The sequence below is a fragment of the Oncorhynchus kisutch genome, linkage group LG17, assembly GCF_002021735.2.
Source record: "Oncorhynchus kisutch isolate 150728-3 linkage group LG17, Okis_V2, whole genome shotgun sequence".
Classification (NCBI taxonomy): Eukaryota; Metazoa; Chordata; class Actinopteri; order Salmoniformes; family Salmonidae; genus Oncorhynchus; species Oncorhynchus kisutch.
The window spans coordinates 21,002,991-21,026,726 of NC_034190.2; the positions used below are offsets into that span (position 1 = coordinate 21,002,991).

General features: G+C 45.1%; 1 protein-coding gene across 6 annotated transcripts in view; it reads left to right on the forward strand.

Annotated features, from left to right (window-relative positions):
* snx13 (sorting nexin 13) overlaps nucleotides 1–23,736 on the forward strand; it is a 44,415-nt gene that overhangs the window by 10,600 nt on the left and 10,079 nt on the right. The window contains exons 2-19 of one of the 6 annotated variants that reach the window (XM_031793186.1): nucleotides 3,480–3,592; nucleotides 3,781–3,883; nucleotides 4,001–4,090; nucleotides 4,665–4,786; nucleotides 4,864–4,985; nucleotides 5,117–5,221; nucleotides 5,943–6,031; nucleotides 6,309–6,392; nucleotides 6,549–6,687; nucleotides 8,626–8,714; nucleotides 8,846–8,945; nucleotides 10,403–10,593; nucleotides 10,715–10,822; nucleotides 10,966–11,098; nucleotides 11,408–11,445; nucleotides 11,722–11,791; nucleotides 12,620–12,831; nucleotides 13,319–13,426. In XM_031793186.1, the coding sequence (XP_031649046.1) occupies nucleotides 3,480–3,592; nucleotides 3,781–3,883; nucleotides 4,001–4,090; nucleotides 4,665–4,786; nucleotides 4,864–4,985; nucleotides 5,117–5,221; nucleotides 5,943–6,031; nucleotides 6,309–6,392; nucleotides 6,549–6,687; nucleotides 8,626–8,714; nucleotides 8,846–8,945; nucleotides 10,403–10,593; nucleotides 10,715–10,822; nucleotides 10,966–11,098; nucleotides 11,408–11,445; nucleotides 11,722–11,791; nucleotides 12,620–12,831; nucleotides 13,319–13,426 (2,016 nt within the window). The other 5 variants (XM_031793188.1, XM_031793187.1, XM_031793189.1 and 2 more) reach the window with 5 other exon arrangements.

Here is a 23,736-nt window from a genome sequence, read left to right on the forward strand (position 1 = left end):
CATCTGATCAACACACCTGCGGGACAGGTACAGGATGGCAACAACAACTGCCCGAGTTACACCAGGAACGCACAATCCCTCCATCAGTGCTCAAACTGTCCTCAACAGGCTGAGAGAGGCTGGACTGAGGGCTTGTAGGCCTGTTGGCTTGTAGACAGGTCCTCACCGGCAACAACGTCGCCTATGGGCACAAACCCACCGTTGCTGGACCAGACAGGACTGGCAAAAAGTGCTCTTCACTGACACGTCACGGATTGGTCTCACCAGGGGTGATGGTCGGATTTGCATTTATCGTTGAAAGAATGAGCGTTACACCGAGGCCTGTACTCTGGAGCGGGATCGATTTGGAGGTGGAGGGTCCGTCATGGTCTGGGGCAGTGTGTCACAGCATCATCGGACTGAGCTTGTTGTCATTGCAGGCCATCTCAACGCTGTGCGTTACAGGGAAGACATCCTCCTCCCTCATGTGGTACCCTTCCTGCAGGCTCATCCTGACATGACCCTCCAGCATGACAATGCCACCAGCCATGCTGCTCGTTCTGTGCATGATTTCCTGCAAGACAGAAATGTCAATGTTCTGCCATGGCCAGCGACGAGCCCAGATCTCAATCCCATTGAGCACGTCTGGGACCTGTTGGATCGGAGGGTGAGGGCTAGGGTCATTCCCCCCCAGAAATGTCCGGGAACTTGCAGGTGCCTTGGTGGAAGAGTGAGGTAACATTTCACAGCATGAACTGGCAAATCTGGTGCAAATCTCTCCTCCAAACCCATTTGATGTACCTCTGGCCTTCTCATCATCCAATGGGTTTTGAGGAGTGAGGATGCTAGGAGTATGCAATTGAGATTCTCCCCATGGCCTAATTCTCCCTCCCTTCCTGCATCTAGAGTGCCTGCTTCCTCTAGTGACACACACACAGTACCATTCTCACCTCACCTATTGCGATTTTCCTTCCTGCACCTGGAGTGCCACATTCCACCTGAGTGCCCCCTCTGTGACTGTCACACTCCTGTGGGTGGACACACACCTGCCTCACCCATATCACTTCACCTAGCACTCCTGGAACCTTTAGCTCTCACAGCAAACATCTGAAGAATGTAAACAAAACAAATGAACTGTGATCTAGACCCTGGTAGACAATCCTCATGCAAAATAGATTCCGGACCAGCTTTAGCTGTTAGCCTGGCTGTCTTTCAAGTAGCCTGAAGAATCCCTCAGATGTAGGCTAATGACCTGAGGTAATGAATAAACCCGTTGTATCTTGTTCGCCTGTGGGATGTGTGCCAGTGTTGGCTGGAGACTGGGTTACGTACAGAGTCTGCTAGCATAAGCTTGCTAGTGTTAGCCTGCATTTAGGCTGTGTGAGACTAAAGGATGCAGTGAGAAAGCTAGCATAGCATTAGCAGTTAGCTTGTAAGCATGAAACTGGGTCACCGGTAGCTAAGCGACTTAACTCCAACATATGTCTTCTACAGAGGTCCAATGCAGCCGTTTTTTAAAATCTCAATATCAAATCATTTCTGGGTAACAATTAAGTACATTACAGTGATTGTTTTAAATTAAAATGGTCAAAAAGTAACAAAATGGCTTCTTAGCAAAGAGCAATTTCTCAAGCAAGAATTTAGCTAGGTCTGTCTGGGAGTGGTCTGATTGGGGAGGGGGAAACTGAACTAGCAGTTATTGGCAGAGAGATTTGGAACTCTTTCTTATTGGTCTATTAACTAGTCACCAGGCAGGCCAAAACTCCATCCCACCAAAACAGGTTCAAATTTCAGGCAGACTTTTCAAACAGCTCTTACACTAAAAGGGCATTATCATAATTGTCACAATTTTAAAGTATTCTTCCAACATGTGTGGAAATATACATATAAAAAAACACTGGCAAATCATGTTTTTTGACTGCATTGGTCCTTTAAGTTGTGATGCGCCCAGAAGAGTGTGCTGCCAGTACTTGTAAAAATGTCCATTATTTTTATGCTTACCTTGTATCTGTTTGTCTGTAACTGCAAGCTTTTCTTTGGGTGCTGAAATCTGCGCCATTGGAACTGTTTTCCAATGAAGTAGGAAGTTAGCGACTTCAAACATGCAGTAACTCAATACTTATAAAAGATATACAATTCTTTAATGCTTACTGTGCACCTGTGCTTGTCCTGATTGCTATAGAGTTGTCAGTTTTGAATCCATAGTTTTTGATAAATAGCCTTCTCTGTTTCCCCTGCCAAATCAAAAACATCTGATTTTTGATGGGGTCCTCCTCCTCTGCTAACAGAGGTTGCTTAAAATGTTACTTTTGTCAAAAACTACGGATTTCAGCACCCAAAGTAAAGCTTGCAGTTACACAGGACAAACCTAGAGAAGGAAAACATTAAATAATGGACAGCTTTACAATTATTGACTGATAGTGACTCGATGTAGTTGGCGGTACATTCTTCTGGGCGAATCACAACTTCTCTCCGTAGAAGACATTATACACCAAGTGTACAAAACATTAGCAACACCTGCTCTTTTCATGACATAGACTGCCCAGGTGAATCCAGGTGAAAGCTATGATCCCTTATTGATGTCACATGTTAAATCCACTTCAATCAGTGTCGATGAAGGGGAGGAGACAGGTTAAAGAAGGATTTTTAAGCCTTGACACAATTGAGACACGGATTGTGTGTGCCTGTGTGTGTGTGCCTGTGTGTGTGTGTGCCTGTGTGTGTGTGTGCCTGTGTGTGTGTGTGCCTGTGTGTGTGTGTGCCTGTGTGTGTGTGTGTGCCTGTGTGTGTATGCCTGTGTGTGTGTCTGTGTGTGCGTGTGCCTGTGTGTGCGCGCCATTTCAGTGGGTGAATAGGCAAGACAAGATATTTAAGTGCCTTTGAACAGGGTGTGGTAGTAGGTGCCAGGCGCACCGGTTTGATTGTGTCAAGAACTGCAACACTGCTGGGTTTTTCACACTAAACAGTTTCCTGGGCCAGCTACCCTGTGGAAGGCTTTCGATGCCTTGTAGAGTCTATGCCCTGACAAATTACAAGTGCTAGCATTAGCAGTTAGCTTGCTAGCGTTAGGCTGTAGGCTGTGTGAGATCGGGTTAGGATGCAGTGAGAGAGCTAGCGATGTTAGCAGTGAGGTCAGCAGTTTATCTTTTTCCTGCTCTGACAATAACAGGTAACCTGAGGATGAGAAACTCTCTCCCTCTCACTTTCTCTCGATCTGACTTTCTGTAGTGTTTTATATTTGATTTAACTAGGCAAGTCAGTTAAGAACAAATTGTTATTTACAATGACGGCCTTCCCCGGCCAAACCTGGACAACGCTGGGCTAATTGTGCGCCGCCCTATGGGACTCCCAATCACGGCCGGATGTAATATAGCCTTGATTTGAACCAGGGACTGTAGTGACGCCTCTTGCACTGAGATGAAGTGCATTAGGCTGCCACAGTTAATATGTGAAATTAGGTGGGTGATTGCTATATGTTAACCCCCTCCCTCCCCCTCCAGGCCAGTCTGTCTGTGTGGGGATGGGGGGGTCTAGGAGTGGTGCTGTTCCTCATCACTTTTGGACCCTTCGCTATCTTCTACCTGGCCTTCTATATCTGCTGCGTTGTAGGCGGGTAAGTGTGTAAAACCTGTTTGAAGTTAAATCCTTTATAGATGTGTTTATGTGAAATGATCTGTCTTGGTTGTATCCCAGCTTTCAATAGGTTTTTACTGAGATTACTAATGAATCTGGTTTACCTGTGTTCTTCCTCTTCTCCTCCTCCCCCTTCCACTCTTCTCCCTCTCTCCTCTCCTCCTCCAGTGGTTTTGCGGTCACTCTGTTGTTTGGGAAGACCAACTCAGAGAGACATCTTGAGAAGTGTGAACACTCCTACCTGCCAGCCACGCAAACGGGTATACTGAAGGTAGGATGCACACACTCAACAACACACACTCACACAAATGACTCTCTCTCCCCTCCCCCTCCCCCTCCATCTCTTTCTTTATCTCTCTCTCCCCCCCTCTTTCTCCCCCCCCCCCAGACGTTGGATGAGATGAGGTTGGAGCAGAAGCCTATAAAGATAGACAGGAGACTGACTGGCTCCAACTACATAGACGAGCCTCTGCAACAGGTAAGTAACAGATGGATGAACGATGGGCAAGTGAAAACAAACGGAGAGGGAGCACAGTGCTGACACACAGCCTGATGACACAGATACTTTCTGCTTACTGGGCTCTGTCTATACAACTGTGATTGAAGCCAAGTCACCAGTTTTAGTCTGCAACTATCTCAATGCAGACATTTATGTCTCTGTAGCAAAGGGGTGTGTTTGAATTTCTGCCTGTCTTAGTGGATGTTTATGTACGTGTCTCAGTGTTGAACATAACAGAGATATTCCCTCTGTTAGTCCTAGAGAATGATAGCTGTGACTGAAATGTGTCCACTAAAGGGCTAGTTAGTTGTTATAGTAGCCAGATAAAGTGAGGACATGTCTTTAAGTAGCCTAATTAGATCATGACCTGCCTGGATCAGCAGCCCCACTGTCTCTCTGCAGACGTGTGTGTGTGTGTGTGCGTGTGCGAGGTCCTGCGTGGTTTATCTCCCTCTTGTGTTCTGTATGGCCACTGTGGGTTTAATGAAAATTGACTTCTCACCTACAATAATGACTGGCCAGTTTCTCTCACTCACACTCTCTCCCTCTCCAGGTCATCCAGTTTGCATTGAGAGATTATATTCAGTATTGGTATTACACTCTGAGTGAGGATGAGTCTTTCCTGCTGGAAATCAGACAGACTGTCCAGAACGCTTTGGTCCAGTTCTCTACACGGTAACATTCTATTACTGCTATATGTGATTTACTGCTCTTCCTTACTTCTCTATAACTACTGTGTTATTATTATACAGGTCTAAAGAGGTGGACTGGCAGCCTTATTTCACCACCAGACTGGTGGATGACTTCGCTACTCACCTCCGAGTCTTCAGAAAGGCCCAGGACAGACTGGAGCGCAGGGATGACAATAAACAGAGTAGGAATACACATCCACCGACAGAAAGGCGCTCTCTCTCTGACATGATGAAGATGATTGTGGTGATGGTGTTAATTGTGGTAATGACAATTGTGTTGATGAAGGTGACGCTTGTGGTGATGTGTTTCTAGGGGACTTGTCGGAGGAGATGGTGGAGTCATTCTTTGAGGCGGAGGTAGAGATGGAGAGGAGCGTCTGCAGAGACGTGGTCTGCACCTCCCTGAAGGATGAAGAAGGTAGACACACACACACACACTTTCCATTAGAGCGAGGAAGGTTAACACGCTGCACCTCAACAAGGAAGTTGAAGCAACTTTGAGTGTGTGTGTGTGTGTGTGTGTGTGTGTGTGTGTGTGTGTGTGTACACAGAGTGTACAAAACATTAAGAACACCTGTTCTTTCCATGACATAGACTGACCAGGTGAATCCAGGTGGAAGCTGTTATCACTTATTGATGTTACCTGTTAATTCCACTTCAGTCAGTGTAGATGAGGAGACGGGTTAAATAAGGATTTTAAAGCCTTGAGACAATTGAGACATGGATTGTGTATGTGTGCCATTCAGAGGGTGAATGAGCTAGACAAAATATGTAAGTGCCTTTGAACGGGGTATGGTAGTAGGTGCGAGGCACACTGGTTTGTTTTTCATGCTCAACCATTTCCCGTGTGTATCAAGAATGGTCCACCACCCAAAGGACATCCAGCCAACTTGACACGCTGTGGGAAGCATTGGAGTCAATATGGGCCAGCATCCCTGTGGAATATTTTCAACACCTTGTAGAATCCATACCTGACAAATTGAGTCTGTTCTGAGGGCAAAAGGGGAGGGGGGGGGGGGGGGGTGCAACTCAATATTAGGAAGGTGTTCCTAATGTTTGGTATACTCTGTGTACATCATAATGTTGACATTCAGGTACTGACGTCTCTGTGTGTGTCTCTGTGTGTGTCTCTGTGTCAGGGTTCCTGAGGGACTTGTGTGAGGTGCTGCTCTACCTTTTACTACCTCCTGGAGACTTCCACAACAAGAACATGAGATACTTCCTCAGGGTGAGACACACACACAAAAGCAGACATGCACAAGACAAGCATACACTCACACTGTGACACAAACACCAACATGAAATTGAGTGTGATGTGTGGTCCTGAGTGGCTCAGTCAGTAGAGCATGGCGCTTGCAACACCAAGGGTTGCGCGTTCGATACCCGCTGGGGCCACCCATACATACATCATTATCTATGCATGAATGTAAGTGGATAAAAGTCGTCTACTAAATGGCATGAAGTAATATTTTATGTGATGTAATTTGATTGTGTCCATGTCCCAGGAGATTCTGGCGCGAGGCGTTCTCCTTCCTCTGGTCAACCAGCTGAGTGATCCTGATTACATCAACCAGTTTGTTATCTGGATGGTCAGTATCAGTAATCACGTTGATAATCAATATCGTTATTCGAATCTTTTATCAATATTACCACTTGATCAACCAGTTGTAGAAGGTTAGTAGAGATCAATAACTTTTATCAATACAACTGATATAAATGTTATATAAACGCGTGTATGTGTGTAGATCCGGGACTCTAGCTGTAACTACGAGGCGTTTATGAACATCTTGAAGCTGACAGACAAAGTGTCTGAGCTGGAGGCTGTTAAAGACAAGGCCCTGGAGGAACTACAGTACCTACGATCACTGGACACCGCAGGAGATGGTACACACACACACACACACAGACATGCATGACGCCACACTTTTACCATAAAGTAAACTCAGCAAAAAAAGAAATGTCCCTTTTTCAGGACCCTGTCTTTCAAAGATAATTCATAAAAATCAAAATCACTTCACAGATCTTCATTGTAAAGGGTTTAAACACTGTTTCCCATGTTTGTTCAATGAACCATAAACAATTAATGAACATCCACCTGTGGAACGGTTGTTAAGACACTAACAGCTTACAGACGGTAGGCAATTAAGGACAGTTATGAAAACTTAGGACACTGAAGAGGCCTTTGTACTGACTCTGAAAAACACCAAAAGAAAGATGCCAAGGGTCTCTGCTCATCTGCGTGAACGTGCCTTAGGCATGCTGCAAGGAGGCATGAGGACTGCAGATGTGGCCAGGGCAATAAATTGCAATGTCTGTACTGTGAGATGCCTAAGACAGCGCTACAGGGAGACAGGATGTTCAGCTGATCGTCCTCGCAGTGGCAGACCACATGTAACAACACCTGCACAGGATCGGTAAAATCGAGCATCACGCCTGCGGGACAGGTACAGGATGGTAACAACAACTGCCGAGTTACACCAGGAATGCACAATCCCTCCATCAGTGCTCAGACTGTTCGCAATAGGTTGAGAGAGGCTGGACTGAGGGCTTGTAGGCCTGTCGTAAGGCAGGTCCTCACCAGACATCATTGGCAATAACGTTGCCTTTGTGCACAAACCCACCATCGCTGGACCAGACAGGACTGGCAAAAAGTGCTCTTTACTGACGAGTCACGTTTTATTTTATCACCAGGGTTGATGGTCGGATTCGCGTTTATCGTTGAAGGAATGAGCGTTTACCCCGAGGCCTGTACTCTGGAGTGGGATCGATTTGGAGGTGGAGGGTCCATCATGGTCTGAGGCGGTGTGTCACAGCATCATCGGACTGAGCTTGTCGTCATTGCAGGCCGTCTCAACGCTGTGGGTTACAGGGAAGACATCTTCCTCCCTCATGTGGTACCCTTCCTGCAGGCTCATCCTGACATGACCCTACAGCATGACAATGCCACCAGCCATACTGCTCGTTCTGTGCGTGATTTCCTGCAAGACAGGAATGTCAGTGTTCTGCCATGGCCAGCGACGAGCCCGGATCTCAATCCCATTGAGCACGTCTGGGAGCTGTTAGATCGGATGGTGAGGGCTAGGGCCAGTCACCCAGAAATGTCTGGGAACTTGCAGGTGCCTTGGTGGAAAAGTGGTGTAACATCTCACAGCAAGCACGGGCAAATCTGGTGCAGTCCGTGAGGAGGATATGCACTGCAGTACTTAATGCAGCTGGTGGCCACACCAGATTTATTTATTATTATTTTATTTTTTATTTTTACAGGGACAGTGCACATTAATCAACATTTCAGTAAAAGTGCCGGTTTTAGCCAACCGGCTAATTTTCAACCGCAGTCCCTGGGCAGGTTATTAAAAACAATTACAATATAGACAATAGCAACATAGAACAAGCAAGACATAGCAACATAGGACAAGCAAGACATAGCATACAGACAGAGCAACATAGGACAAGCAAGACGTAGCATACAGACAGAGCAGCATAAAACAAAAAGCAGCAAGACAAAATTCATAAAAGCAACAAAGTGTAACTGACTGTTACTTTTGATTTTGACCCCTCCTTTGTTCAAGGACACATTATTCCATTTCTGTTAGTCTGTGGAGCTTCTTCAGTTTATGTCTCAGTTGTTGAATCTTGTTATGTTCATACAAATATCTACACATTTTAAGTTTACTGAAAGAAACGCAGTTGACAGTAAGAGGATATTTTTTTTTGCTGAGTTTATACATACAATCCCCCCAAAATATATTTATTAATCTCTCATTCCACTCTCGTCTCATCTACCTCCATCCCATTCCTTCCCTCTTTCTCTCCCTCTCTCAGATATCAATGTTATAAAGAATCAGATCAACAGTCTGTTGTTTGTGAAGAAGGTCTGTGAGACCAGGATACAGAGGCTACAGTCAGGGAAGGTCAGACATGGGGTATTATGGAGAGTTTGATGAACAGTGAAAATGAGTTTAACACACACTTACTAAACCTCTTTCTCTCGTTCTCACGCTTTCTATCTCTCCTTATCTCCACCTCTCTATCACTGCTGTAGGAAGTGGATACTCTGAAACTAGCAGCTAATTTGGGCAAGCTGTGCATCATCCCACTGGAACACGTCCTTGTTCACAACATCGCCTTGCAATTCTTTATGGGTTTGTACTGTACCACACACACAACATGCAAGCCAAGTTTTTATATTTTATTTAACCTTTCATTTTTAAAATTTCACCTTCATTTAACAAGGTGGGCCTGTTGAGAACAAGTTCTCATTTACAACTGCGACCTGGCCAAGATGAAGCAAAGCAGTGCGACACAAACAACATAGTTACACATAGAATAAACAAACATACAGTCAATAACACAATAGAAAATCTGTATACAGTGTGTGTAAATGAAGGAGGAAAGGCAATAAATAGGCCATAGTGGCAAAGTAATTACAATTTAGCAATTAACACTGTAGTGACAGATGTGCAGATGAGGATGTGCAAGTAGAAATACTGGTGTGCAAAAGAGCAGAATTTATTATTATAATTTTTTTTAAGTATGGGGATGAGGTAGGTAGTTGGTTGGATGGGCTATTTACAGATCGGTAAGCTGCTCTGACAGCCGACGCTTGAAGTTAGTGAGGGAGATATAAGACTCCAGCTTCAGTGATTTTTGCAATTCGTTCCAGTCATTGGCAGCAGAGAACTGGAAGGAAAGGCGGACAAATGGGTGTTGGATTTGGGGATGACCAGTGAAATATACCTGCTGGAGCGCCTGCTACGGGTGGGTGTTGTTATGGTGACCAGTGAGCTGAGATAAGGCGGGGCTTCACCTAGCAAAGACTTATAGATGACCTGGATCCAGTTGGTTTGGCGACGAATATGTAGCGAGGACCAGCCAACGAGAGCATACAGGTCGCAATGGTGGGTAGTATATTGGGCTTTGGTGACAAAACAGATGGCACTGTGATAGACTGCATCCAATTTGCTGAGTAGAGTGTTGGAGGCTATTTTGTAAATGACATCGCCGAAGTCGAGGATCGGTAGGATGGTCAGTTTTACGAGGGCATGTTTGGCAGCATGAGTGAAGGAAGCTTTGTTGCGAAATATGATTCTAGATTTAATTTAGGATTGGAGATGCTTAATTAATATGATTCTTGAAGGAGAGTTTACAGTCTAACCAGACACCTATGTATTTGTAGTTGTCCACATTTTCTAAGTCAGAACTGTCCAGAGTAATGATGCTAGGCGGGCGGGTGCAGGCAGCTATCGGTTGAAGAGCATGCACTTAGTTTTACTTGTGTTTTAAGAGCAGTTGGAGGCCACGGAAGGAGTGTTGTGTGGCATTGAAGCTCGTTTGGAGATTTGTTAACACAGTGTCCAACCAGGAAAGTCAATTAAGAACTAATTCTTATTTACAATAAGTACCTCCAAGAGTCAAATGGTCTCCGGTGGGGACGTGGGTTGGGAAAAAACACAGACACAGACAGAAGACACTGGAAAAAACACATACAACAGCAAACAAACTATGTGTGTGAAGGCATGTGTGTGCCTGACAGTGGAGGGCTACATAGGAACATCCTCACCCCTTACCTCTAACCCTTGACCTCTACCCTCTTCTGTAGACTACATGCAGGCGGCTGGGGCCCAGGCAGAGCTGTTCTTCTGGCTGACAGTGGAGGGCTACAGAGTAACAGCCCAGCAACAACTAGAGGTGATGGAGGGATGGCAGAAGGATGGAAAGAAGGGAGGTTCCACTCAAGGACTGCTGAAGGCTGCAGCATTAGGGGTCTATGAACAGTACCTGTCCGATAAGGTAACACACACGCTTTCACGACATACACTTTCACAACGCGCGCACAAACCCAAACATTTTCTTCAACTTTTGTCCACCTTTTTCTCTCTCTTTCTCCCTCTTCCCCTCTCTCTCTCTCCAGGCGTCCCCCAGGGTGCAAGTAGATGAGGTGTCTGTAGTCAAACTAAGAGAAAAGCTACAGAAGGAAGGAGACCCCACGCCAGAGATATTCGACGAGATCCAGAGAAAAGTGTGTTTTTGTTAGTCTGATGAAAAGGTTATCAACGGTCTGAGACTGTAACAGCTAGCAAGCATATTTGAAACCTTTGTGCTCAATGTTTTGTTGTGGATCCAAATAAACTATTCCCATGTGTTCTGGTGTGTGTGTTGCAGGTGTATGACATGATGCTTCGTGATGAGAGGTACTACCCGTCGTTCAGACAGAGTCCCCTCTACATCAGGATGTTAGCTGAACTGGACATGCTCAAAGAACCGTCTTATAGAGGATCAGATGACGGAGATGGAGGTTAGTACGGTCTGTCTGTGCGTTGTAAGCATAGCTTAACCCTAACCCAGGTGTGAGAGGAGAGCCCAGTGTCTGCGGGTTTTTGGTTCTCCCTTTTATCAATGAGGACAATTGATTAGTTAGGAACTCCCCTCACCTGGTTGTCTAGGTCTTAGTTGGACACCTATTGAAAATAAATAACAAAACTAACAGGACACAAGGCCCTACCTGGAATGAGTTTGATACCTCTGGCTCAACCCATTCCCCATAACTTTGAAGAGAAACTGTTGTCCTATATCTTGAACTATTTCTCTCTCTCTTCCTCTACAGAATCGTTCAATGGTTCTCCAACAGGAAGCATTAATCTAGTAAGTCCTCGTCAGTCCCTGAGACACACCAGCGCTCAGTGCAGTCATTAAATACAGCCAGCCCTAGTCACGGTACTGTCTTTTAGAACAGGTGTTATTGGACCTCTAGTGGTGTTCGCTACCCTGCTATAGAGTTGTTAAGATTTAACAACTGTTAGGAAATGGTTGACTTTTGCTGCTGTCGAAGTAGCAGTATTGCTGCTGGTGATTGGCTGTTAGTACAGGGATTAACAGTATATCTGGTTCTTATTGGTTGTTTCTCTCCACTGTTTACAGTCTCTGGATGACCTTTCGAATTCCTGCCATGACGACAATATACAGCTACACGCCTTCATCTCTGACACAGGTACTCACACACTTGAATTCAGACTTGTGATATCCAGTCAGATGAGTGTGTTGTCTGTGGTGGGATGTGAGCATGCATTTAGTTTTACTAGTGTTTTAAGAGCAGTTGGAGGACTTAAGCTAGTGTGCTACTGAAAGTTAACCAACTACCATTGTTCTCTCACTTGCATGTGTGTCTACTGACTACTAATGTGGTTTCATTCAGATATGTGTGGGTACAACAGTAGTGGCCTTAAAAACGTTACCCTGTCAAAATGCCTTGATGCTGTAAGAAGCCTAGATGCAGTGTTGTCTCCTAACACTACAAGACGGCAGTCCAGTGAGTTCGATTATTTATGGCATGGAATATGTATCTTGGATGATACAATAGCAAACATGTTTTGACATTTGATTCATGTTTTTGATTGGTTTTGGTTGGGCAGGGTGGGCCAGATTTTACAGCGGTGCGACGAGTAACTTTTGTTTTAGGGCCAGAACTGTGTGTGTGCCTTTTTGAACTACTGACCACTCCCCCGACTAGCCCCCTCCTCCCCTCTCCATCACCCTTTGACCTGTAACCTCTCCTCACGTTAACCATCAACTTGTATCACTCATGTTACCATCATGTTGCTGCTGCTATTCTTTTTACACTTTCATTATTTCATCACCTTTACCATTTCTTCTCTTTTTCCTTCACTTATTCCTTTGCTACTTTTTGTCATCTGTCCTCATTCCCCTTCTCTGTCTGTGCGCTTCCTCTTTATCCGTTCTCCCTTCCCTCTCCTGCCTCCTCTTCCCCCTCCTCCTCGCCCTCTCCTGCCTCCTCTTCCCCCTGGTCTCTGTGTATCAGTAGCTGATGCTTGTCTCCCCGGGGCTGGGTTGGGTATGGGGTTGGGGCTGCTGGGTGCTACAGGGGTGTGTAATGACCACGGCAAGACCTACGCCCTCTATGCCATCACCGTGTGCCGCCGTAACCACGACGGCAGCGAGGACTCCTGGAAAACGTACCGCCGCTACTCCGACTTCCACGACTTCCATATGAGGATCACGGAGCAGGTAAAGGTAAATATATGTGTTCCTATAACAAAGTCCTTCTGACTCCTAAGGTGTGTACATAGATATGGAAAGATGGCATACCTTCCATCCTTGCAATCGCATAGTCTGTGACAGCATCTCCATTTTAAAGTTGTATTAAAGTTATACTTCTAAGAGTCCGTTGGCAGTTTGTAAATAAACTGAAAAGGTGCATAACATCACCTAATGTGCTGGAGTGCGTAAAGTCTGAACAGGTATAAAGCCAAGGTTGGTGATTTACTGCCTCCTGCACTTAAGGAATTTTGCTTACCTGGATGAAATGAAATGTGATCCTGCCTTAACCCATAGCAAGTCCCACCCAATTGACTACTTCAACATGGTGGAAGCCCCAATGGTGCTGCCCATGCTAAAAACAGACTTTGGTCCAAGTGCACCCTCCACCCATCTCTATGGATGTGTGTTGTACCTCCATTTTGGGAACCTGGCATGTATGTGTGTGTTTGATATATTCCAGTTTGAGAACTTGATGTCGATACTGAAGCTGCCAGGGAAGAAGACGTTCAACAACATGGACAGAGACTTCCTGGAGAAGAGGAAAAAAGATCTCAACGCATACCTACAGGTGGGAGTGTGTGTAGTTGACCTGTTTTACGTGGCTATGTCCATTCCTCTCTTCTCTCTCTGTGTGTAGTGTACCTGTTTTACATGGCTATGCCCATTCCTCTCTTCTCTCTGTGTGTAGTTGACCTGTTTTACGTGGCTATGCCCATTCCTCTCTTCTCTCCCTGTGTGTAGTTGACCTGTTTTATGTGGCTATGCCCATTCCTCTCTTCTCTCCCTGTGTGTAGTTGACCTGTTTTACATGGCTATGCCCATTCCTCTCTTCTCTCTCTGTGTGTGTAGTTGACCTGTTTCACGTGGCTATGCCCATTCCTCTCTTCTCTCTCTGTGTGTGTAGGTGACCTGTTTTACATGGCTATGCCCATTCCTCTCTTCTCTCTGTGTAGTGTACCTGTTTCACGTGGCTATGCCCATTCCTCTCTTCTCTCCCTGTGTGTAGTTGACCTGTTTTACGTGGCTATGCCCATTCCTCTCTTCTCTCTCTGTGTGTAGTTGACCTGTTTTACGTGGCTATGCCCATTCCTCTCTTCTCTCCCTGTGTGTAGTTGACCTGTTTTACGTGGCTATGCCCATTCCTCTCTTCTCTCTCTGTGTGTAGTTGACCTGTTTTACGTGGCTATGCCCATTCCTCTCTTCTCTCTCTGTGTGTGTAGTTGACCTGTTTTACGTGGCTATGCCCATTCCTCTCTTCTCTCTCTGTGTGTGTAGTTGTTATACCTGTTTTACATGGCTATGCCCATTCCTCTCTTCTCTCTCTGTGTGTAGTTGTTATATCTGTTTTACGTGGCTATGCCCATTCCTCTCTTCTCTCTCTGTGTGTAGTTGTTATACCTGTTTTACGTGGCTATGCCCATTCCTCTCTTCTCTCTCTGTGTGGAGTTGTTATATCTGTTTTACTTGGCTATGCCCATTCCTCTCTTCTCTCTCTGTGTGTGTAGTTGACCTGTTTTACATGGCTATGCCCATTCCTCTCTTCTCTCTGTGTAGTGTACCTGTTTCACGTGGCTATGCCCATTCCTCTCTTCTCTCCCTGTGTGTAGTTGACCTGTTTTATGTGGCTATGCCCATTCCTCTCTTCTCTCTCTGTGTGTAGTTGACCTGTTTTACGTGGCTATGCCCATTCCTCTCTTCTCTCTCTGTGTGTAGTTGTTATATCTTTAGTATACCTGTTTTACGTGGCTATGCCCATTCCTCTCTTCTCTCTCTGTGTGTGTAGTTGTTATACCTGTTTTACGTGGCTATGCCCATTCCTCTCTTCTCTCTCTGTGTGTAGTTGACCTGTTTTACGTGGCTATGCCCATTCCTCTCTTCTCTCTCTGTGTGTAGTTGTTATATCTTTAGTATACCTGTTTTACGTGGCTATGCCCATTCCTCTCTTCTCTCTGTGTGTGTAGTTGTTATATCTGTTTTACGTGGCTATGCCCATTCCTCTCTTCTCTCTCTGTGTGTGTAGTTGACCTGTTTTACGTGGCTATGCCCATTCCTCTCTTCTCTCTCTGTGTGTGTAGTTGACCTGTTTTACGTGGCTATGCCCATTCCTCTCCTCTCTTCTCTCTCTGTGTGTGTGTAGTTGACCTGTTTTACGTGGCTATGCCCATTCCTCTCTTCTCTCTGTGTGTGTAGTTGACCTGTTTTACGTGGCTATGCCCATTCCTCTCTTCTCTCTCTGTGTGTGTAGTTGTTATACCTGTTTTACGTGGCTATGCCCATTCCTCTCTTCTCTCTCTGTGTGTGTAGTTGTTATATCTGTTTTACGTGGCTATGCCCATTCCTCTCTTCTCTCTGTGTGTGTGTAGTTGTTATATCTGTTTTACGTGGCTATGCCCATTCCTCTCTTCTCTCTGTGTGTGTAGTTGTTATACCTGTTTTACGTGGCTATGCCCATTCCTCTCTTCTCTCTCTCTGTGTAGTTGTTATACCTGTTTTACGTGGCTATGCCCATTCCTCTCTTCTCTCTCTGTGTGTAGTTGTTATATCTGTTTTACGTGGCTATGCCCATTCCTCTCTTCTCTCTCTGTGTGTAGTTGTTATACCTGTTTTACGTGGCTATGCCCATTCCTCTCTTCTCTCTCTGTGTGGAGTTGTTATATCTGTTTTACTTGGCTATGCCCATTCCTCTCTTCTCTCTGTGTAGTGTACCTGTTTCACGTGGCTATGCCCATTCCTCTCTTCTCTCTCTGTGTGTAGTTGACCTGTTTTACATGGCTATGCCCATTCCTCTCTTCTCTCTGTGTAGTGTACCTGTTTCACGTGGCTATGCCCATTCCTCTCTTCTCTCCCTGTGTGTAGTTGACCTGTTTTATGTGGCTATGCCCATTCCTCTCTTCTCTCTCTGTGTGTAGTTGACCTGTTTTACGTGGCTATGCCCATTCCTCTCTTCTCTCCCTGTGTGTAGTTGACCTGTTTTACGTGGCTATGCCCATTCCTCTCTTCTCTCTCTGTGTGTAGTTGTTATATCTTTAGTATACCTGTTTTACGTGGCTATGCCCATTCCTCTCTTCTCTCTCTGTGTGTGTAGTTGTTATACCTGTTTTACGTGGCTATGCCCATTCCTCTCTTCTCTCTCTGTGTGTAGTTGACCTGTTTTACGTGGCTATGCCCATTCCTCTCTTCTCTCTCTGTGTGTAGTTGTTATATCTTTAGTATACCTGTTTTACGTGGCTATGCCCATTCCTCTCTTCTCTCTCTGTGTGTGTAGTTGTTATATCTGTTTTACGTGGCTATGCCCATTCCTCTCTTCTCTCTGTGTGTGTAGTTGTTATATCTGTTTTACGTGGCTATGCCCATTCCTCTCTTCTCTCTGTGTGTGTAGTTGACCTGTTTTACGTGGCTATGCCCATTCCTCTCTTCTCTCTCTGTGTGTGTAGTTGACCTGTTTTACGTGGCTATGCCCATTCCTCTCCTCTCTTCTCTCTCTGTGTGTGTGTAGTTGACCTGTTTTACGTGGCTATGCCCATTCCTCTCTTCTCTCTGTGTGTGTAGTTGACCTGTTTTACGTGGCTATGCCCATTCCTCTCTTCTCTCTCTGTGTGTGTAGTTGTTATACCTGTTTTACGTGGCTATGCCCATTCCTCTCTTCTCTCTCTGTGTGTGTAGTTGTTATATCTGTTTTACGTGGCTGTGCCCATTCCTCTCTTCTCTCTGTGTGTGTAGTTGTTATATCTGTTTTACGTGGCTATGCCCATTCCTCTCTTCTCTCTGTGTGTGTAGTTGTTATATCTGTTTTACGTGGCTGTGCCCATTCCTCTCTTCTCTCTGTGTGTGTAGTTGTTATACCTGTTTTACGTGGCTATGCCCATTCCTCTCTTCTCTCTGTGTGTGTAGTTGTTATACCTGTTTTACGTGGCTATGCCCATTCCTCTCTTCTCTCTGTGTGTGTAGTTGTTATACCTGTTTTACGTGGCTATGCCCATTCCTCTCTTCTCTCTGTGTGTGTAGTTGTTATATCTGTTTTACGTGGCTATGCCCATTCCTCTCTTCTCTCTGTGTGTGTAGTTGTTATACCTGTTTTACGTGGCTATGCCCATTCCTCTCTTCTCTCTCTCTGTGTAGTTGTTATACCTGTTTTACGTGGCTATGCCCATTCCTCTCTTCTCTCTCTGTGTGTGTAGTTGACCTGTTTACGTGGCTATGCCCATTCCTCTCCTCTCTTCTCTCTCTGTGTGTGTGTAGTTGACCTGTTTTACGTGGCTATGCCCATTCCTCTCTTCTCTCTGTGTGTGTAGTTGACCTGTTTTACGTGGCTATGCCCATTCCTCTCTTCTCTCTCTGTGTGTGTAGTTGTTATACCTGTTTTACGTGGCTATGCCCATTCCTCTCTTCTCTCTCTGTGTGTGTAGTTGTTATATCTGTTTTACGTGGCTATGCCCATTCCTCTCTTCTCTCTGTGTGTGTGTAGTTGTTATATCTGTTTTACGTGGCTATGCCCATTCCTCTCTTCTCTCTCTGTGTGGAGTTGTTATATCTGTTTTACTTGGCTATGCCCATTCCTCTCTTCTCTCTGTGTAGTGTACCTGTTTCACGTGGCTATGCCCATTCCTCTCTTCTCTCTCTGTGTGTAGTTGACCTGTTTTACATGGCTATGCCCATTCCTCTCTTCTCTCTGTGTAGTGTACCTGTTTCACGTGGCTATGCCCATTCCTCTCTTCTCTCCCTGTGTGTAGTTGACCTGTTTTATGTGGCTATGCCCATTCCTCTCTTCTCTCTCTGTGTGTAGTTGACCTGTTTTACGTGGCTATGCCCATTCCTCTCTTCTCTCCCTGTGTGTAGTTGACCTGTTTTACGTGGCTATGCCCATTCCTCTCTTCTCTCTCTGTGTGTAGTTGTTATATCTTTAGTATACCTGTTTTACGTGGCTATGCCCATTCCTCTCTTCTCTCTCTGTGTGTGTAGTTGTTATACCTGTTTTACGTGGCTATGCCCATTCCTCTCTTCTCTCTCTGTGTGTAGTTGACCTGTTTTACGTGGCTATGCCCATTCCTCTCTTCTCTCTCTGTGTGTAGTTGTTATATCTTTAGTATACCTGTTTTACGTGGCTATGCCCATTCCTCTCTTCTCTCTCTGTGTGTGTAGTTGTTATATCTGTTTTACGTGGCTATGCCCATTCCTCTCTTCTCTCTGTGTGTGTAGTTGTTATATCTGTTTTACGTGGCTATGCCCATTCCTCTCTTCTCTCTGTGTGTGTAGTTGACCTGTTTTACGTGGCTATGCCCATTCCTCTCTTCTCTCTCTGTGTGTGTAGTTGACCTGTTTTACGTGGCTATGCCTATTCCTCTCCTCTCTTCTCTCTCTGTGTGTGTGTAGTTGACCTGTTTTACGTGGCTATGCCCATTCCTCTCTTCTCTCTGTGTGTGTAGTTGTTATATCTGTTTTACGTGGCTGTGCCCATTCCTCTCTTCTCTCTGTGTGTAGTTGTTATATCTGTTTTACGTGGCTATGCCCATTCCTCTCTTCTCTCTGTGTGTGTAGTTGTTATATCTGTTTTACGTGGCTGTGCCCATTCCTCTCTTCTCTCTGTGTGTGTAGTTGTTATACCTGTTTTACGTGGCTATGCCCGTTCCTCTCTTCTCTCTGTGTGTGTAGTTGTTATACCTGTTTTACGTGGCTATGCCCATTCCTCTCTTCTCTCTGTGTGTGTAGTTGTTATACCTGTTTTACGTGGCTATGCCCATTCCTCTCTTCTCTCTGTGTGTGTAGTTGTTATATCTGTTTTACGTGGCTATGCCCATTCCTCTCTTCTCTCTGTGTGTGTAGTTGTTATACCTGTTTTACGTGGCTATGCCCATTCCTCTCTTCTCTCTCTCTGTGTAGTTGTTATACCTGTTTTACGTGGCTATGCCCATTCCTCTCTTCTCTCTCTGTGTGTGTAGTTGTTATACCTGTTTTACGTGGCTATGCCCATTCCTCTCTTCTCTCTGTGTGTGTAGTTGTTATATCTGTTTTACGTGGCTATGCCCATTCCTCTCTTCTCTCTCTGTGTGTAGTTGTTATACCTGTTTTACGTGGCTATGCCCATTCCTCTCTTCTCTCTCTGTGTGTAGTTGTTATATCTGTTTTACTTGGCTATGCCCATTCCTCTCTTCTCTCTCTGTGTGTGTAGTTGACCTGTTTTACATGGCTATGCCCATTCCTCTCTTCTCTCTGTGTAGTGTACCTGTTTCACGTGGCTATGCCCATTCCTCTCTTCTCTCCCTGTGTGTAGTTGACCTGTTTTACGTGGCTATGCCCATTCCTCTCTTCTCTCTCTGTGTGTAGTTGACCTGTTTTACGTGGCTATGCCCATTCCTCTCTTCTCTCTCTGTGTGTGTAGTTGACCTGTTTTACGTGGCTATGCCCATTCCTCTCCTCTCTTCTCTCTCTGTGTGTGTGTAGTTGACCTGTTTTACGTGGCTATGCCCATTCCTCTCTTCTCTCTGTGTGTGTAGTTGACCTGTTTTACGTGGCTATGCCCATTCCTCTCTTCTCTCTCTGTGTGTGTAGTTGTTATACCTGTTTTACGTGGCTATGCCCATTCCTCTCTTCTCTCTCTGTGTGTGTAGTTGTTATATCTGTTTTACGTGGCTGTGCCCATTCCTCTCTTCTCTCTGTGTGTGTAGTTGTTATATCTGTTTTACGTGGCTATGCCCATTCCTCTCTTCTCTCTGTGTGTGTAGTTGTTATATCTGTTTTACGTGGCTGTGCCCATTCCTCTCTTCTCTCTGTGTGTGTAGTTGTTATACCTGTTTTACGTGGCTATGCCCATTCCTCTCTTCTCTCTGTGTGTGTAGTTGTTATACCTGTTTTACGTGGCTATGCCCATTCCTCTCTTCTCTCTGTGTGTGTAGTTGTTATACCTGTTTTACGTGGCTATGCCCATTCCTCTCTTCTCTCTGTGTGTGTAGTTGTTATATCTGTTTTACGTGGCTATGCCCATTCCTCTCTTCTCTCTGTGTGTGTAGTTGTTATACCTGTTTTACGTGGCTATGCCCATTCCTCTCTTCTCTCTCTCTGTGTAGTTGTTATACCTGTTTTACGTGGCTATGCCCATTCCTCTCTTCTCTCTGTGTGTGTAGTTGACCTGTTTTACGTGGCTATGCCCATTCCTCTCCTCTCTTCTCTCTCTGTGTGTGTGTAGTTGACCTGTTTTACGTGGCTATGCCCATTCCTCTCTTCTCTCTGTGTGTGTAGTTGACCTGTTTTACGTGGCTATGCCCATTCCTCTCTTCTCTCTCTGTGTGTGTAGTTGTTATACCTGTTTTACGTGGCTATGCCCATTCCTCTCTTCTCTCTCTGTGTGTGTAGTTGTTATATCTGTTTTACGTGGCTATGCCCATTCCTCTCTTCTCTCTGTGTGTGTGTAGTTGTTATATCTGTTTTACGTGGCTATGCCCATTCCTCTCTTCTCTCTCTGTGTGGAGTTGTTATATCTGTTTTACTTGGCTATGCCCATTCCTCTCTTCTCTCTGTGTAGTGTACCTGTTTCACGTGGCTGTGCCCATTCCTCTCTTCTCTCTGTGTGTGTAGTTGTTATACCTGTTTTACGTGGCTATGCCCGTTCCTCTCTTCTCTCTGTGTGTGTAGTTGTTATACCTGTTTTACGTGGCTATGCCCATTCCTCTCTTCTCTCTGTGTGTGTAGTTGTTATACCTGTTTTACGTGGCTATGCCCATTCCTCTCTTCTCTCTGTGTGTGTAGTTGTTATATCTGTTTTACGTGGCTATGCCCATTCCTCTCTTCTCTCTGTGTGTGTAGTTGTTATACCTGTTTTACGTGGCTATGCCCATTCCTCTCTTCTCTCTCTCTGTGTAGTTGTTATACCTGTTTTACGTGGCTATGCCCATTCCTCTCTTCTCTCTCTGTGTGTGTAGTTGTTATACCTGTTTTACGTGGCTATGCCCATTCCTCTCTTCTCTCTGTGTGTGTAGTTGTTATATCTGTTTTACGTGGCTATGCCCATTCCTCTCTTCTCTCTCTGTGTGTAGTTGTTATATCTGTTTTACGTGGCTATGCCCATTCCTCTCTTCTCTCTCTGTGTGTAGTTGTTATACCTGTTTTACGTGGCTATGCCCATTCCTCTCTTCTCTCTCTGTGTGTAGTTGTTATATCTGTTTTACTTGGCTATGCCCATTCCTCTCTTCTCTCTCTGTGTGTGTAGTTGACCTGTTTTACATGGCTATGCCCATTCCTCTCTTCTCTCTGTGTAGTGTACCTGTTTCACGTGGCTATGCCCATTCCTCTCTTCTCTCCCTGTGTGTAGTTGACCTGTTTTACGTGGCTATGCCCATTCCTCTCTTCTCTCTCTGTGTGTAGTTGACCTGTTTTACGTGGCTATGCCCATTCCTCTCTTCTCTCTCTGTGTGTGTAGTTGTTATATCTGTTTTACGTGGCTATGCCCATTCCTCTCTTCTCTCTGTGTGTGTAGTTGTTATATCTGTTTTACGTGGCTATGCCCATTCCTCTCTTCTCTCTGTGTGTGTAGTTGACCTGTTTTACGTGGCTATGCCCATTCCTCTCTTCTCTCTCTGTGTGTGTAGTTGACCTGTTTTACGTGGCTATGCCCATTCCTCTCCTCTCTTCTCTCTCTGTGTGTGTGTAGTTGACCTGTTTTACGTGGCTATGCCCATTCCTCTCTTCTCTCTCTGTGTGTGTAGTTGTTATACCTGTTTTACGTGGCTATGCCCATTCCTCTCTTCTCTCTCTGTGTGTGTAGTTGTTATATCTGTTTTACGTGGCTGTGCCCATTCCTCTCTTCTCTCTGTGTGTGTAGTTGTTATATCTGTTTTACGTGGCTATGCCCATTCCTCTCTTCTCTCTGTGTGTGTAGTTGTTATATCTGTTTTACGTGGCTGTGCCCATTCCTCTCTTCTCTCTGTGTGTGTAGTTGTTATACCTGTTTTACGTGGCTATGCCCATTCCTCTCTTCTCTCTGTGTGTGTAGTTGTTATACCTGTTTTACGTGGCTATGCCCATTCCTCTCTTCTCTCTGTGTGTGTAGTTGTTATACCTGTTTTACGTGGCTATGCCCATTCCTCTCTTCTCTCTGTGTGTGTAGTTGTTATATCTGTTTTACGTGGCTATGCCCATTCCTCTCTTCTCTCTGTGTGTGTAGTTGTTATACCTGTTTTACGTGGCTATGCCCATTCCTCTCTTCTCTCTCTCTGTGTAGTTGTTATACCTGTTTTACGTGGCTATGCCCATTCCTCTCTTCTCTCTCTGTGTGTGTAGTTGACCTGTTTTACGTGGCTATGCCCATTCCTCTCCTCTCTTCTCTCTCTGTGTGTGTGTAGTTGACCTGTTTTACGTGGCTATGCCCATTCCTCTCTTCTCTCTGTGTGTGTAGTTGACCTGTTTTACGTGGCTATGCCCATTCCTCTCTTCTCTCTCTGTGTGTGTAGTTGTTATACCTGTTTTACGTGGCTATGCCCATTCCTCTCTTCTCTCTCTGTGTGTGTAGTTGTTATATCTGTTTTACGTGGCTATGCCCATTCCTCTCTTCTCTCTGTGTGTGTGTAGTTGTTATATCTGTTTTACGTGGCTATGCCCATTCCTCTCTTCTCTCTCTGTGTGGAGTTGTTATATCTGTTTTACTTGGCTATGCCCATTCCTCTCTTCTCTCTGTGTAGTGTACCTGTTTCACGTGGCTATGCCCATTCCTCTCTTCTCTCTCTGTGTGTAGTTGACCTGTTTTACATGGCTATGCCCATTCCTCTCTTCTCTCTGTGTAGTGTACCTGTTTCACGTGGCTATGCCCATTCCTCTCTTCTCTCCCTGTGTGTAGTTGACCTGTTTTATGTGGCTATGCCCATTCCTCTCTTCTCTCTCTGTGTGTAGTTGACCTGTTTTACGTGGCTATGCCCATTCCTCTCTTCTCTCCCTGTGTGTAGTTGACCTGTTTTACGTGGCTATGCCCATTCCTCTCTTCTCTCTCTGTGTGTAGTTGTTATATCTTTAGTATACCTGTTTTACGTGGCTATGCCCATTCCTCTCTTCTCTCTCTGTGTGTGTAGTTGTTATACCTGTTTTACGTGGCTATGCCCATTCCTCTCTTCTCTCTCTGTGTGTAGTTGACCTGTTTTACGTGGCTATGCCCATTCCTCTCTTCTCTCTCTGTGTGTAGTTGTTATATCTTTAGTATACCTGTTTTACGTGGCTATGCCCATTCCTCTCTTCTCTCTCTGTGTGTGTAGTTGTTATATCTGTTTTACGTGGCTATGCCCATTCCTCTCTTCTCTCTGTGTGTGTAGTTGTTATATCTGTTTTACGTGGCTATGCCCATTCCTCTCTTCTCTCTGTGTGTGTAGTTGACCTGTTTTACGTGGCTATGCCCATTCCTCTCTTCTCTCTCTGTGTGTGTAGTTGACCTGTTTTACGTGGCTATGCCTATTCCTCTCCTCTCTTCTCTCTCTGTGTGTGTGTAGTTGACCTGTTTTACGTGGCTATGCCCATTCCTCTCTTCTCTCTGTGTGTGTAGTTGTTATATCTGTTTTACGTGGCTGTGCCCATTCCTCTCTTCTCTCTGTGTGTGTAGTTGTTATATCTGTTTTACGTGGCTATGCCCATTCCTCTCTTCTCTCTGTGTGTGTAGTTGTTATATCTGTTTTACGTGGCTGTGCCCATTCCTCTCTTCTCTCTGTGTGTGTAGTTGTTATACCTGTTTTACGTGGCTATGCCCGTTCCTCTCTTCTCTCTGTGTGTGTAGTTGTTATACCTGTTTTACGTGGCTGTGCCCATTCCTCTCTTCTCTCTGTGTGTGTAGTTGTTATACCTGTTTTACTTGGCTATGCCCATTCCTCTCTTCTCTCTCTGTGTGTGTAGTTGACCTGTTTTACATGG